At 38.5% G+C, this 16,360-nt stretch overlaps 1 protein-coding gene across 2 annotated transcripts in view; it reads right to left on the reverse strand.

Moving 5' to 3' along the window:
• ACADL (acyl-CoA dehydrogenase long chain) overlaps positions 1-16,152 on the reverse strand; it is a 38,731-nt gene extending 22,579 nt beyond the window's left edge. Inside the window, exons 1-4 of one of the 2 annotated variants that reach the window (XM_033428288.2) lie at positions 15,865-16,152; positions 11,648-11,803; positions 10,925-11,062; positions 3,720-3,884 (exon numbers count right to left, since the gene is read on the reverse strand). In XM_033428288.2, coding sequence (XP_033284179.1) covers positions 3,720-3,884; positions 10,925-11,062; positions 11,648-11,803; positions 15,865-15,941 — 536 coding nt within the window. In that variant the 5' untranslated portion in view covers positions 15,942-16,152. The remainder of the gene's footprint in view (positions 1-3,719; positions 3,885-10,924; positions 11,063-11,647; positions 11,804-15,864) is intronic. The other variant, XM_004262770.3, reaches the window with a different exon arrangement.
• Positions 16,153-16,360: the final 208 nt, after the last annotated feature.

Below are 16,360 nucleotides of genomic sequence, written 5' to 3' on the forward strand. Positions count from 1 at the left end.
ACTAAGATCCCACAAGCCACCCAGCAGCTATGTCTCAAATGCCACGTCCTCTACCAAGCCTGCTCTACAAGTAGAATAGGTTATTTTTCTAGATATAAACTAAACAAATATTCATAATTTAAATATGAAAAATACAGGCAATATTCAAGACAAAGGAGAAAAATGAAAAAATTAAAAAAAAATTTTACCTTCTGTAATAAACATTTAAAAAATACAACCTTCCAGTATTTTTCTATGGAAACAGATACACACATATATGTATTTTTATAAAATTGGAACCATACATATGATCCTGATCTTTTAATAATATCTAATGTTTGTCTATAAGAAAACTTTTATTAGTGGCACAGAATTTCATCATATGAATTATTGTTATGATATATATTTTTAAACACACAAGAATATTCTTTATTTCCACAAATAAGTATTCCGTCTCACTTTTTGGAAACATTGACAGCCTTCTTCATTTATCTTTTAAGAGAGATTTAAGAGAGATTTTTTTACAGTAGGAAATCCAGCAGGTAGGATTCAAAAATAGATGGTTTCAGGGAGACAACTGGAAGTGGTGGTGCATCTAAAAGACTGGAGAACTCATATCCCATCTAAAGGGCTATGTCCCAGCCAACAGGAATAAGGAATCAGAAATAAGAAAAACATAGTATTGTCAGATGTTCCAAATTTTCAAGAAAATCCAGGAATATGGATGTTTATGTACATTTTTCTGGCTTTTAAAGTTGATTCAAGGTTTGTTTTTAAATTAAATAGATCAACCAAATTAAACATGTCCCAGGGCTTCCATAGGTCCCATGAACTGCCCCATTTGTGACTACTGCCTCATGCCTTTCTAGACCTCATGCCATGGTGATACAACCACTTAGAACTCAAGGGGGTAGATATCTGATATCCTTCTCTTATACACTATAAAGTAATGAAGTATGATTTCTAAAACTAGAAATTAAGGGGGACATTGACAAACTCAATCATGACCAAAGATCAGGGAAGGGACCTGAAACCAAATGCATTGGATTCATCACGAATCTTTTAAAGCAATCTGCTATTGTTGAAGACTTAGGTAGTTTCCACTTCCAATTTTCAAAGATATCCTACAATGAAGAGCATCATATATTAAATAGTCCACATCACTTATTTTGTGAAAATTTTCTGATTCTCCTTTTTGTACATGGACTTTATATTATATATCCCATGGCACTTTATCACTCTCTGTATCATGCTAAATAATGACCCTTAGAGATAGCAGGTCCTAACCTCTGGAACCTGTTAAATGTTACCTTATATGGAAAAAGGGTCTTGCAGATGTGATTCATTTAGGACTTTGAGATGGGAAGATAATTTTGGATTATCTAGATGGGTCCTAAATGCAATCACAAGTGTCCTTGTGAGAGAGAGGCAGAGGGAGATTACACAGACTAAAGAGGGACATTACAACATGGCCACAGAGGCAGAGATTGGAGTCATGATGCCACAAAGCAAGGAATGTCGGCAGCCCCCAGGAGATGGAAGAATCAAAGAATGGATTCTCCCCTAGAACCTCTGGAGGGACTGTGGCCTTGCTCATACCTTGATTTGGGGTTGCTGATACCTTGATTTGGGACCACTGATACCAAGTTTGGGCTTCCGGCCTTCAGAACCGTGAGAGAATAAAGTTCTGTTGTTTTAAGCCACCCAGTTTGTGTAATTTGTTACAGAAGCACAGAGAATTTTCAAGAAAACACAAATCAAGCAAGCCTTTGTGGGTATGTGTTTAAGTTGGGGGTAAATCAAGATCTCTCACTGATACTTTTGCCTCTAGGTGAGAGCTGACATACAGTGGGTTGGAACTAAAACATACTGATCGTGAGCTAATAAGATGCAATCAGAATATTGGTCATTAGGCCAGTTATCTTAGAGAGTTATCTTAAAAGCAAAGGAAGACGATTAAACTCCTACTTCTTTCAGGTCACATTTTTAGGCAAAAAAGTAAACACAACTTTTTTTTTTTGGCCTCACCGTGCAGCTTGTGAGATCTTAGTTCCCTGATCAGGGATTGAACCCAGGCCGCTGGCAGTGAGAGCACGGAGTCCTAACCACTGGGAATTCCCAACAAAACCTTTTATCTTGGCAAAATTAAATTTCTATATTGGCCTTCAATTATAGATTCATATCTGGGAAAGATAAGTACAATTTAAGCAAATTGCCAAGTAACACTATGGCATACTAAGACATTTAAAAATAAGCAGCACTGGGACTTCCCTGGCCGTCCAGTGGTTAAGACTCTGCACTTCCACTGCAGGGGGTGCAGGTTAGATTCCTGGTCGGGGAACTAAGATCCTGCATGCCGCATCGCAGCCATATAAATAAATAAATAAACAGCACTGACAAAAATTTTTAAATATCGGGGCCTGATCTTGCAGAAACAAGTCTTGAATTTTCAATTACTGCTTCTGCCACATCTGTAAGTTCTTCCTCTGCACTGCCTGTTTCCCATTGGCCTGTTAGTCACTGCTCTCTTCAACATAAGCCATTTCCCTGACCATGCTGGCTTGTCAAATTACTGTCCCCTCTCTCCACTTTCTTTCGCCATATAACACACAACTCTGAAAAAAAAAATCAGTCTGTCTTTTCTGCCTCTGTTTTCTCAATACCCATCTCACTCCCTTCGAAAGTAACTTCTGCCTCTCCTCTCTCCTGAAATCACAATCAAAAGATCACCACTGGCTGCCATGACTCTTTCTCAATTCTCAACATCTCTGTGGCCTTGACATTACTAACTTCTCACTCCTCTCCTACTGCCTTTTCAAACTCACTTCCCCTCAAGCTCATGAAATAGCAGTTGTCTAGATTTCCTTCAAACTCAATCCTTCTGTCTCTGTCACTACATCTTCTGTACAGTTCCAAATGGAATGCAATGCCCAAGGTTTCCTTCTTGGTCTCCTTTTCATCCTTTCACTTTACCCCTTGAGGATCAGGTCCCACCACCTGGCTGCTCTTGCAAATTTCTCAATGGTCAGATCTCAGTTTAAATATAACCACTTTTTATAGGTCTTCCCTAGCAGTCATATCTAAATATGAGTTTTTCCCTTCCCCACCAAACACACATGCACCATGAGTCTCTAACACAGCACCTTGTTTCCTTCACAGTACTTATCATAATTTAAATATATTTGTTTACGTGTTTCTTGTCTTTCTCCTTAACAAGCACACAGACCACATCTGGTTTGATTACCACTGTATACCTGGCACACGGAAGGCACTTATTAAGTAACCATCAAATGACTAAATGATTTATTCATTTCCATTGCTTCAATTCTTTCTTATCTATGAATGGTTTTAAATCCTATTGCCACCCCCAGCCTGTATCCAGACTTCCAAATCCATATTTTTAATAGCCTGCTGGACATTTCCATGTGAAATGTCACACCACATCTAAAATTCAACATGCCCCCAATTCAACACACATTCTAACATTTTATTTACATCACACTATGTTAATATCTCACATACAACATAAAATACAATCTGCTGTGTTGTTATTTGTATATGATAAGGCCTTATTTTCCTACTGGAATTTGAAGTTACCTAAGGTTGGAAATGACAATGTGTTCATCTTTGTATCTGTCTTAGCATATCACTCAGAGTGTTGTATAAAGCAGGTACTGAGAAAACATTTGCTGTTAAGGCATTGCTTCCAGCATTTCAAAACCAACCAAATGTTGATTTACCTTCCAGCCCCAGGCTCTGTCATTGCTATGGCACCAATACATTTCCCTGCAGTCATCTGGGGGATGAAGTGCTTAATCTGTTCTTCTGAGCCATAGTTTGCAATATAGGGCATGACAATATCCGAATGAAGACTAAAACCTGGGCCTGTGCAATTCGAATATGCTCTTAGAAAGAAAAAAGAGAAGACAGTTTAAGGCACAACATAGTTATTTTGTTCTCTTTTTAGTTCTTTGATTTCTCAATTAGAAAACAACAACGAAGTACTAAAGGTCCTATCACATTATGTGGTAATAGATTGTCTCCTCGCAAACCTATGAAGTTTCTGAAGGTTTTCTCTCTCTTTTTCTTTTTTACTAACCTTTTAATTTCTGGCTCTAACATAGTAACAGTGCTCTAGCAGAGCTCAATGATCACGTATGTAATGAAATAAAAGATAAAACATTTTAAAAAATGTACCACCTATAACTGTATTACCCTAACATAGTAACTATTTTCATTTTAGCAAATGACCTTTGCCATAAGGATATACGTATTCTAATATAACTGCAGTCATGGTATAAATTTTGTACTTACAAAATTTATCACAATAAATAACTGCAAAATATTACAAACTGCTTATGTACTACAATATACTTTTTCATTGTCCTACTGCTGGACATTTAGATTGCTTCCAAACCTGGGGGATTACGATCTAACATGGCAATGATGTTTGTACATATATATTATTTTTTATATTGGGTTGGCAAAAGGTTCCTTTGGTTTTTAAGTAAAAATAAAAGATAAATTTTTCATTTTCACCATGAACTCTATTGAACAACGTATTCACCCTTTTGTTCCATTACCTTCTGCCATTTTTCAGGCAACTTCATAATTCCATCTTCCCAAAACTTTTTATCTTTTTGAGCAAAGAACTGTTCCAGGTGCCTTTTACAGTCTTCCAAGGAATTGAAATTTTTTTCCATTAAGAGAATTTTGTAAAGACCTAAATAAATGGAAATCGAAGGTGCAATGTCTGGTGAATACGGCGGAGGAATCAGAACTTCCCAGCCAAGCTGTAAAAGTTTCTGCCTGGTCATCAAAGAAACACGCGGTCTTGTGTTATCCTGATGGAAGATTATGCGTTTTCTCTTAACTAATTCCAGACACTTTTTGTCAAGTGCTGCTTTCAGTTGGTCTAATTGGGAGCAGTACTTGTTGGAATTAATCGTTCGGTTTTCCAGGAGGAGCTCATAATAGATGACTCCCTTCCAATCCAACCATATACACAACATCACCTTCCTTGGATGAAGACTGGCCTTTGGTGTGGTTCGTGGTGGTTCATTTCGCTTGCCCCATGATCACTTCCATTCCACATTATTGTACAGTGTCCACTTATCATCGCCCGTCACAATTTGTTTTGAAAACGGAATGTTTTCATTACGTCTAGGTAGAGAATCACATGAAGAAATATGGTCAAGAAGGTTTTTTTTGCTTAACTTACGTGGAACCCAGACATCAAAGTGATTAACATACGCAAGCTGGTGCAAATGCTTTTTCTTTTTTCTAGGAATTTTCTTTACATTTCCACTCGGCTTTAATGTATTTTTTTTTTCTTATTAGTTATCCATTTTATACACATCAGTGTATACATGTCAATCCCAATCGCCCAATTCATCCCACCACCCCAGTAGTGGGATTGCTGGGTCATATGGTAATTCTATTTTTACTTCTTTAAGGAACCTCCATACTGTTCTCCATAGTGGCTGTATCAATTGACATTCCCACCAATAGTGCAAGGCGGTTCCCTTTTCTCCACACCCTGTCCAGAATTTGTTGTTTGTAGATTTTCTGATGATGCCCATTCTAACTGGTGTGAGGTGATACCTCACTGTAGTTTTGATTTGCATTTTTCTAATAATTAGTGATGTTGAGCAGCTTTTCATGTACTTCTTGGCAATCTGTATATCTTCTTTGGACAAATGTCTATTTAGGTCTTCTGCCCATTTTTTGGATTGGGTTGTTTGTTTTCTTAATACTGAGCTGCATGAGCTGTTTATATATTTTGGAGATTAATCCTTTGTCCGATGATTCATTTGAAAATATTTTCTCCCATTCTGAGGGTTGTCTTTTCGTCTTGTTTATGGTTTCCTTTGCTATGCAAAAGCTTTGAAGTTTCATTAGGTCCCATTTGTTTATTTTTGTTTTTATTTCCATTAGTCTAGGAGGTGTATCAAAAAAGATCTTGCTGTGATTTATGTCAAAGAGTGTTCTTCCTATGTTTTCCTCTAAGAGTTTTATAGTGCCCGGTCTTACATTCAGGTCTCTAATCCATTTTGAGTTTATTTTTGTGTGTGGTGTTCTAATTTCACTCTTTTACATGTAACTTCCCCGTTTTCCCAACACCACTTATTGAAGAGACTGTCTTTTCTCCATTTCATATCCTTGCCTCCTGTGTCATAGATAGTTGACCACAGGTGCGGGGGTTTATCTCTGGGCTTTCTATCTTGTTCCATTGATCTGTGTTTCTGTTTTTGTGCCACTACCATATTGTCTTGATTACTGTAGCTTTGTAGTATCGTCTGAAGTCAGGGAGTCTGATTCCTACAGCTCCGTTTTGTTCCCTAAAGGCTGCTTTGGCTATTCGGGGTCTTTTGTGTCTCCATACAAATTTTAAGATATTTTGTTCTAGTTCTGTAAAAAATGCCATTGGTAATTTGATAGGGATTGCATTGAATCTGTAGATTGCTTTGGGTAGTATAGTCATTTTCACAATATTGATTCTTCCAATCTAAGAACATGGTATATCTCTCCATCAGTTGGTATCATCTTTAGTTTCTTTCATCAGTGTTTTATAGTTTTCTGCATACAGGTCTTTTGTCTGCCTAGTTAGGTTTATTCCTAGGTATTTTATTCTTCTTGTTGCAAAGGTATATGGAAGTGTTTCCTTAATTTCTCTTTCAGATGTTTCATCATTAGTGTATAGGAATGCAGGAGATTTCTGTGCATTAATTTTGTATCCTGCTACTTTACCAAATTCAGTGATTAGCTCTAGTAGTTTTCTGGCAGCCTCTTTTGGATTCTCCATGAATAGAATCATGACATCTGCAAACAGTGACAGTTTTACTTCTTCTTTTCCAATTTGGATTCTTTTTATTTCTTTTTCTTCTCTGATTGTCATGGCTAGGACTTCCAAAACTATGTTGAATAATAGTGGCGAGACTGGACATCCTTGTCTTGTTCCTGATCTTAGAGCAAATGCCTTCAGTTTTTCACCATTGAGAATGATGTTTGCTGTGGGTTTGTCCTATATAGCCTTTATTATGTTGAGGTAGGTTCCCTCTATGCCCACTTTCTGGAGAGTTTTTATCATAAATGGGTGATGAACTTTGTCAAAAGCTTTTTCTGCATCTATTGAGATGATCTTATGATTTTTCTTCTTCTATTTGTTAATATGGTGTACCACATAGATTGATTTGCGTATACTGAAGAATACTTGCATCCCTGGGATAAATCCCACTCGATCATGGTGTATGATCCTTTTAATGTATTGTTGGATTCTGTTTGCTAGTATTTTGTTGAGGAGTTTTGCATCTATATTCATCAGTGATATTGGTCTGTAATTTTCTTTTTTTTGTAGTATCTTTGTCTGGTTTTGGTATCAGGGTGATGGTGGCCTCATAGAATGAGTTTGGGAGTTTTCCTTCCTCTACAATTTTTTGGAAGAGTTTGAGAAGGATGGGTCTTAGCTCTTCTCTAAATGTTTGATAGAATTCACCTGTGAAGCCATCTGGTCCTGGACTTTTGTTTGTTGGAAGATTTTTAATCACAGTTTCAATTTCATTACTTGTGATTGGTCTGTTCATATTTTCTATTTCTTCCTGGTTCAGTCTTGGAAGGTTATACCTTTCTAAGAATTTTCCATGTCTTCCAGGTTGTCGATTTTATTGGCACAGAGTTGCCAAAGCATCTCTTAGGATGCTTTGTATTTCTGTGGTGTCTGTTGTAACTTCTCCTTTTTCATTTCTAATTTTATTGATTTGAGTCCTCTCCCTCTTTTTCTTAATGAGTCTGGTTAATAGTTTATCAATTTTGTTTATCTTCTCAAAGAACCAGCTTTTAGTTTTATTGATCTTTGCTATTGTTTTCTTTGTTTCTATTTCATTTATTTCTGCTCTGATCTTTATGATTTCTTTCCTTCTGCTAACTTTGTTTTGTTTGTTCTTCTTTCTCTAGTTCCTTTAGCTGTAAGGTTAGATAGTTTATTTGAGATTTTTCTTGTTTCTTGAGGTAGGCTTGTATAGCTACAAACTTCCCTCTTAGAACTGCTTTTGCTGCGTCCCATAGGTTTTGGATCATCATGTTTTCATTGTCATTTGTCTCTAGGTATTTTTTGATTTCCTCTTTGATTTCTTCAGTGATCTCCTGGTTATTTAGTAATATATTGTTTAGCCTCCATGTTTTGTGTTTTTTAAGTTTTTTCCCCTGTAATTGATTTCTAATCTCATAGCATTTTGGCCAGAAAAGATGCTTGATATGATTTCAATTTTCTTAAATTTACTGAGGCTTGATTTGTGACCCACTATGTGATCTATCCTGGAGAATGTTCCATGCGCACTTGAGAAGAAAGTGTAATCCTGCTGTTTTTGGATGGAATATCCTATAAATATCAATTAAATCTATCTGGTCTATTGTGTCATTTACAGCTTGTGTTTCCTTATTAATTTTCTGTTTGCATGATCTGTTCATTGGTGTAAGTGAGGTGTTAAAGTCCCCCACTATTATTGTGTTACTGTCGATATCCTCTTTTAGAGCTCTTAGCAGTTGCCTTATGTATTGAGGTGCTCCTATGTTGGGTGCATAAATATTTACAACTGTTATATCTTCTTCTTGGATTGATCCCTTGATCATTATGTAGTGTCCTTCTTTGTCCCTTGTAATAGTCTTTATTTTAAAGTCTATTTCATCTGATATGAGTATAGCTACTCCAGCTTTCTTTTGATTTCCATTTGCATGGAATACCTTTTTCCATCCCCTCACTTTTAGTCTGTATGTGTCCCTAGGTCTGAAGTGGGTCTTGTTTTTGTATCCATTCAGTAAGCCTGTGTCTTTTGATTGGAGCATTTAACCCATTCACATTTAAGGTAATTATCAATATGTATATGTTCCTATTACCATTTTCTTAATTGTTTGGGGTTTGTTTTTGTAGGTCCATTTCCTCTCTTGTGTTTCCCACTCAGAGAAGTTCTTTTAGCATTTGTTGTAGAGATGGTTTGGTGGTGCTGAATTATTTTAGCTTTTGCTGGTCTGTAAAGCTTTTGATTTCTCCATCGAATCTTAATGAGATTACTCCTTGGGTAGAGTAATCTTGGTTGTAGCTTCTTCCCTTTCATCACTTTAAGTACATCATGCCACTCCCTTCTGGCTTGTAGAGTTTCTGCTGAGAAATCAGCTGTTAACCTTATGGGAGTTCCCTTGTATGTTATTTGTCATTTTTCGTTTGCTGCTTTCAATAATTTTTCTTTGTCTTTAATTTTTGCCAATTTGATTACTATGTGTCTCGGCATGTTTCTCCTTGGGTTTATCCTGTGTGGGACTCTCTGCGCTTCCTGGACTTGGGTGGCTATTTCTTTTCCCATGTTAGGGAAGTTTTCAACTATAATCTCTTGAAATATTTTCTCGGGTCCTTTCTCTCTCTCTTGTCCTTCTGGGACCCCTATAAAGCAAATGTTGTTGCATTTAATGTTGTCCCAGAGGTCTCTTAGGCTCTCTTCATTTCTTTTCATTCTTTTTTCTTTATTCTGTTCCACAGCAGTGAATTCCACTATTTTTTCTTCCAGGTCACTTTTCCATTCTTCTGCCTCAGTTATTCTGCTATTGATTCCTTCTAGTGTATTTTTCATTTCAGTTATTGTATTGTTCATCTCTGTTTGTTTGTTCTTTAATTTTTCTGGGTCTTTGTTAAACATTTCTTGCATCTCCTCGATCTTTGCCTCCATTGGTTTTCCGAGGTCCTGGGTCATCTTCACTATCATTATTCTGAATTCTTTTTCTGGAAGGTTGCCTATCTCCACTTCATTTAGTTGTTTTTCTGGGGTTTTATCTTGTTCCTTCATCTGGTACATAGCCCTCTGCGTTTTCATTTTGTCTATCTTTCTGTGAATGTGGTTTTTGATCCACAGGCTGCAGGATTGTAGTTCTTCTTGCTTCTGCTGTCTGCCCTCTGGTGGATGAGGCTATCTGGTGCAAATGATTTTCAACCCTTGATTTGGATGTTTTGAGTATGTCGGCTATCTCCCAGGTGGTATAACATTGATTGTTCTCAACTAATGTCTCAATTTGATCACTATCAACTTCAACTGGTGTATCCAACCGGGGAGCATCGTCCAGCAAGAAATCTCCAGTACGAAACTTTGCAAACCACTTTTGACACATTCAATCAGTCACAACACCTTCTCCATATACTGCACAAATCTTTTTTTTTGTGCTTCAGTTGCATTTCTACCTTTCATGAAATAATAAAGCATAATATGCCAAAAATGTTGCTTCTTTTCTTCCACCTTCAATATTAAAATGGCTACACAAAAATTCACCAATTTTAATGTCTTTTTTTAAATGCATGCTAATATGACAGCTGTCACAATATAATTTAACAAAATTGTTTTGAATGAAGTTGAAGACAACTAAGTGCTACTAGAGCCATCTTATGGAAAAAAACCAAACAAACTTTTTGGCCAACCCAATATTTAAGAGCAGAAATACTTTCATTTTTTATGTATCCATGCTTTTAATCTCCAAGGCATTTATTGTTCCAATATATAACATCACCAAGAGTATATGAATGCGTCACTTTCACTGCAACCTTGTCAGCACTGGTTATTATGATTTTTCATTTTCACTAACTTTTGTACTCAAAATGATACCTCCAGATTAATTTAATTTGCATCTGATTGGTAGTAAGGATAAACTTTTTTCATCTAAAAAACCTATTTTCATTTCTTTTTTGATGAATTGCTGGTTCCAATCTTTTGCCCATTTATCAACTGAAATCTTCCTTTGTTCTCATGTATGAAACAGACACATGGGTCAATTAGAAATGAAGCACCTATTTTAACAACTTAAAAGACGATTTTCAATCTTATAAGAAGATTAGAAAACAGTTTAAAATCATCACTCAGAAAAGTGAACTGACGAAACAAGACTCAACTTCAAATGCTTCCATACTTACTGCTCCTCCCAAACAACAGCTGACGAGTACAAGTCCCCCCCAATGCCACCATGACGCTCTGCAATATTGACACCAAGCAGTCCTTGTTTTCCAGCTTTTTCCCAAAGCTCCCTACTCACTTCTCCAGCTTTCTCCCATCTGCAAGTAACAAACATTTTAAAATCAGAAAAATGTTTTTCATATTATTTAAATGGCCACATTTTGAATATATGAATGATTTTGTTCAGGAATGGTCCCTTAATTTAAGGTAATTAAAAAGGGGGTGCTCTCACACCCTGTGACAATAGCAGGGCCCAACAAGTAAAAGAAAGATTCCTCTTTCCCAGGAAAGACTCAGTCATTGAAAAGCCCTGGACTCTTTGTTTACTCTAGCCCTCCCAACTTCCTTTTCCTCTCTATGAAAGTGCTCTCCTTCCCTTGCTGAGCAGCGAGTTGCAATAGATCACCATGGTTGTGGACCATAAACCCATTTTTTGCAGGAGAAAAAACTGGCAGTCGATTAGGTCAACATATTTTTTAATTGTATATTTTAAAACTCATTTAAGAAGCTTTGAACTAGTTTAAGAATCCCGTAATCTTACAGTATTATACTGAAGAGTGGTCAAAATGTTAATAAAGCCCTGAACACAGTACTTTTTCTAGACAACAACGAAGAGCATTCTAGGAAATGGTCCTTCTTGGACTTCTAACGTGCATTACTTTCAAAGAAAATGTGCGACTTACTCTGCGTGATGAGGAATCACTTCTTCTTGAAAAAACTTCCTTACACTTTCCCGGAAAATGTCATGTTCTGAAGAGAAGATTCTTCTAATTCCTATATCTGTTAATTTTTTAGCAGAAGGAGTTTCTAGACGTTCCTCCCCTCCAGAATGAGAACATCTTAAAAATATACATACATTAAGAAAATTAAGTGAATTGTTACTCTTCGCATCCAAATTAAAAGTCACTGAACAACATGAAGGAAAGAGTCTGCAATTTGACAAACTGGTTCAAATTTGAGCAGCAGCACTTTAGGATCTCTCTCGATTGGATGAGACTAAGAAGTAGTTTACCCTTATTCAACTCAGTCTTTACTTCCAAATCCCTAAAGAGGATGTCATGCCTAGAACTAATCACATGTTTGAGCTGAAGTAGAATATAGCATAGTACTGTATGGTGATGCCGATTAAATAATGTAAAATTCAAATAGTACAATAGAATAATACTGATAAGTTTTCATGTAATGTACAATTTTTAAAATAATGTAACCCCCCCATTAATAGTTTATCCAGAATCATACAATTTCAAATGGCAGGTGTATAGGATGCAAACTGTGTTGACTTTTATTGCCACATTACAATCTGGGTGTAAAGCAAAATCAAAGTACCCACCAGTCTCTGTAGGGATTAGTCCAGAATTATTCAAAATCTTTGGAAACTGACCTTCCCTCTCCCTGCACCCCCCCCCCCACCCCCCATATTAAGCTTAAAAAGAGACTGCTCTGTAGTTCCTTTTGTTCAATGGTCTTCAGATCGCCCCCTGCCCCGGCCGGGGGTATGCCTGAAAAGATTTTGAAACTCTGTGTACCACTTTGTACATTTTTAAGCTCACATATAAAAAAACTTTTTATCATATATATAAATATCGCCAAAAGATGTTTTTCTGTTTTGCATCATATTGTTTTGGGTTTCTCTCTTCCTTAGTTGGACCCTGACCTGATCTGATCCTATCCTGTCCTTTCCTTCCCTTTTCTTTCTCTTCCTCTTCTTCTTCTTAGTCCAGAAAAGACCCAGTCTTGTTTATTGGCAATTAGGCTATTTCAATCTTTTTTCCCCTGAAATGTACTATTTTTTTCCAGTTTATATATCTTTCCTTAATGCAATGGACTGAATTGTGCCTGCCTCCTCCTCCAACCCAATTCATGTTGAAGCTCAGACTCCCAATGTAATGGTATTTGGAGATATGGCTTTGAGGAGGTAATTACAGTTAAATGAGGTCATAAGTGTGGAGTCCTAAACCAAGAGGCTTGGCTTACATTATAAGAAGGGGAAGAGAGAGATATAGCTCTGTGTGCACACAACAAGGAAAGGCCTAGTGAGGACATAGGGAGAAGGGGGCCATCTATAAGCCAGGAAGAGAGCTCTCACCACCAAATGAAGTGGCCAGCACCTTGATCTTGGACTATCCAGCCGCTAGAATTATGAGGAATAGATTTCTGTTGGTAAACCATCCAGTCTATAGTATTTGGGTATGGAAGCCTGAGCTGATTAATACACTTAATATGTATTTTGTGTCATTTTGCTTTAGACTTATCTTTTATATACAACTTTTAGTTGAGTTTTATTTGTTAATACAATCTGAAATGTCTTTTAAGTGGTAACCTTTAGCTGAGAACTTTTAATATTACATTTTTTATACCTGGTCTGCCTTTTATCTTCACGTTTTTCTGGTTTGCTACTCTGTCAGCCAAATCATCATTTTTAATAGCTTATTTATTCATTTAGCCAACAAATACTTTCTGAGTGCCTAATATGTACTAGGAACCATTCGGGTAACTTGGGATACAACAGTGAGCAAGGGTCTTGCACACCACTGTAATGTTACAGTAAAAGAGACTAAAATCTACTTCATCCTATATTGAAATGACTCGTTCCAATTTCTTTATAATGCACACATTGGTCCATACTTGGGATTTTTCCTCAAGGAAAAAAATGTGCTGAGACTAGGGAACTGGAGCTCTAAGACACTGAATCATTTGTCAACATAATTAGTAAATAATAGAGTGGAACTTATATCCAAGTCTGCCTGGATCTTAAAATTTTATATCCCATGTAACATTAATCTTTGGAACATTTCTAAGTAAAACACACCAAGACAAAGGAAAGTGAAAGAAGTGCCAGAAAGAACAGAGATTTTCAGATCAGTCAAAAGTGTTCAAGAGAGAACATGTAGAGAGAAGAAAATCAAAACACTTGGCAGTAAGTTTGTTGGAATATCCATTTTTTGCCAAGACTAAGGAACCCGTACAAAATAAATCAGCCCTTTTTCTCCCCATAAAAACCAGGAAATCTGTACTGAATAAATTGTCCATTGTTTTCCTAAAGCATTAAACTGCTACTCATCTAACAGGCTAGGCTCTACTTATTATTATTATCATTATTTTTAAAACCTCATTTACATTATAAAAGGGAGACAGTCTCTGCCAGCACCTTCAGGTAGGGAGCTGGTTATAAATACACAATTTGGGGCCTCATCCCAGGCCAAATGAATCAGTCTGTACATTTGACACTTGAAACACACAGGGGTTAGGGACGCCCAACCTCCATGCAGTTGAAAATCCATGTATACCCCACCGTCAGCCCTCCATATTTGTGCTTCCTCCAAAGCATGGTTCTGCATCCTCAGATTCAACCAACCATGGATTGTGTAGTACTGTAGTATTTACGATGGAAAAAAATTCCCATGTAAGTGGACCCTCGCGATTCAAATACATGCTGTTCGAGGGTCGACTGTATTTTAATAACATTCCTAAGTGATTCATATGCACATTAAAGTTTAAGAAGTCTGTTATAATAAAACTAGAGTCTCTGACCTATTCAGAGGGTCCCTCAGGTCCTCCTTTTTCCAATATTCTTCCTATACTTCAACCAAAATAACATCACAATTGACAATGCAGAAGCAGGTATGAAAATCAGACTGTCTAATATTAAGCCAGACATTAAGGGATCTACAAAAATGTAAAACAATGTCACTCATCTCACTTTTTTTTGGAAAAGTTATTTTTCATAAAGATGTTATTTATGTTAACATGTAATGAGTTACTTTTATGTAAACTAAATATTTGTAAAATTTCCCAGTTTTGTAGATATCTATTGACATCAATGTCCATAAATAAAACTCACATAAACAAAAGATCTTGGAGGTCCTCTAATTTTAACAGCACAAAGGAGTCCTGATACCAAAAAATTTGAGCATCACTGTCTTATGAAGTTCGGGGAAGAGCTTAGAAAAGTATGTGTATCCGAATGTAAAGTCACTCCTCGGTGAAGCCTTCCCAGCCCTCCTCACGAGCAGCAGCTTTGTTTCCTGCTCCCATAGCATCTTAGAGTTACCATAAGGCCGCCATGAGCTAATTTATCCATCCTGTCACTCTCATTAAATAGGGAATCCTCGGTGCTTCCAGCTTGTTTATCCAATGACTGTATTTGAGGTGTCAGACGGTACAGGAAGCTTTTGATCTTATAAACACTACCTTAATAGTCACTGAGCCACTTAGAAACTCTCTCCATTAATTCCTCTGCATTTACTTAATTAAAGGATTTGTTAAATCTCAAGTTAATTTCATCGTCTAACGGGCCGTCGCTAGGTCTTTCCTGTTCCAGGATGTCTTCTCCATGGCACTTCTCTAGGTCAGCGTCGCTGCAAGTGCTTTTCTCAAGATCTGGGAGGCGGTGGAATACCAGCTCCCAAGTTCACTATAGGGCGGTGCCTTTTTGCCACAGATCTAACTGGGCCAAAGGTCGTAGCTCCAACTCGTGCAACTGTGGCCAAGGGGTGACTCCCCGCCCTCGCCTCGCAGGAACTCTTCGAAATGCAGACTCACGGTGCCGACCACAGGCCTCAGAACCAGACGGGTTGGATTGGGGCCAGAGAGGGAGAATTTAGGGACGCCCGCCGCCCCCCCCCCCCGACTTCGGCTGTCACCAAGTTGAAGCTGCTAGGCCGGCGCCCACGCGCTCGCGCCAGTGGGTCCGACCCAGGTTCTGGGAGCCAAGGGGCGAGGCCCAGCCCCTTCTCCCACCCTCTCTCGCCCCAACAGCTCAGCCCAAGTCCCGGGGGCCGATGCAGCCGGCCGCTTGAGCGCGCGCCGTCTGGTTCCCAGCCCCCAGGAGCGGTGTGCGTGTCGCAGCCCTGCCCTGCAGCCTCCTGGCCGGCACAGCTGAAGCGGGGCGGGCACTCACCTCGATGCCGGCGGCACGCTCGGCGCACAGCGGCCGCCCCACAAGCGTAGGGCCCTGCGGAGGAGGCGTGTGGCCATGGCTGGGACAGCGAGGGGCGGCAGGGGCGACGGACTCGTCTTCTCGGTGACTCCGAGCGCGCAAGGCCAGGCGCCGGGCCAGCGGACTGTCCCCAGAACCTTCCTCCGTGCAGTCCCGCCGGAAAAACGTCGCGCAGCCGCTCTGGTAGATGCACCCTGGGCGCCCTTCCGGAGCCCGGAGCCGCGATCCCCTGTGGTCCGGCGGGTGGCGTGTCGCCGAGCGTTGGGACACGCCCCTCTCTAGAATCTTACCAATGGAAAGATTCTAAATGCAAAACGATTCAACTTTTCCCTGCGGCGTTTTTGTATATCTAAGCTGTTCTTTTTTTTTTTTTTTTCTGTTTTTCTTTTTTTTTGTGAGGAAGATAGAGTTTATTGAAGAGAAGCGTCGCTGCAAGAACAGCTGGCCGACTTCCTGG

The sequence above is a fragment of the Orcinus orca genome, chromosome 7, assembly GCF_937001465.1.
Source record: "Orcinus orca chromosome 7, mOrcOrc1.1, whole genome shotgun sequence".
NCBI classification, from domain to species: domain Eukaryota; kingdom Metazoa; phylum Chordata; class Mammalia; order Artiodactyla; family Delphinidae; genus Orcinus; species Orcinus orca.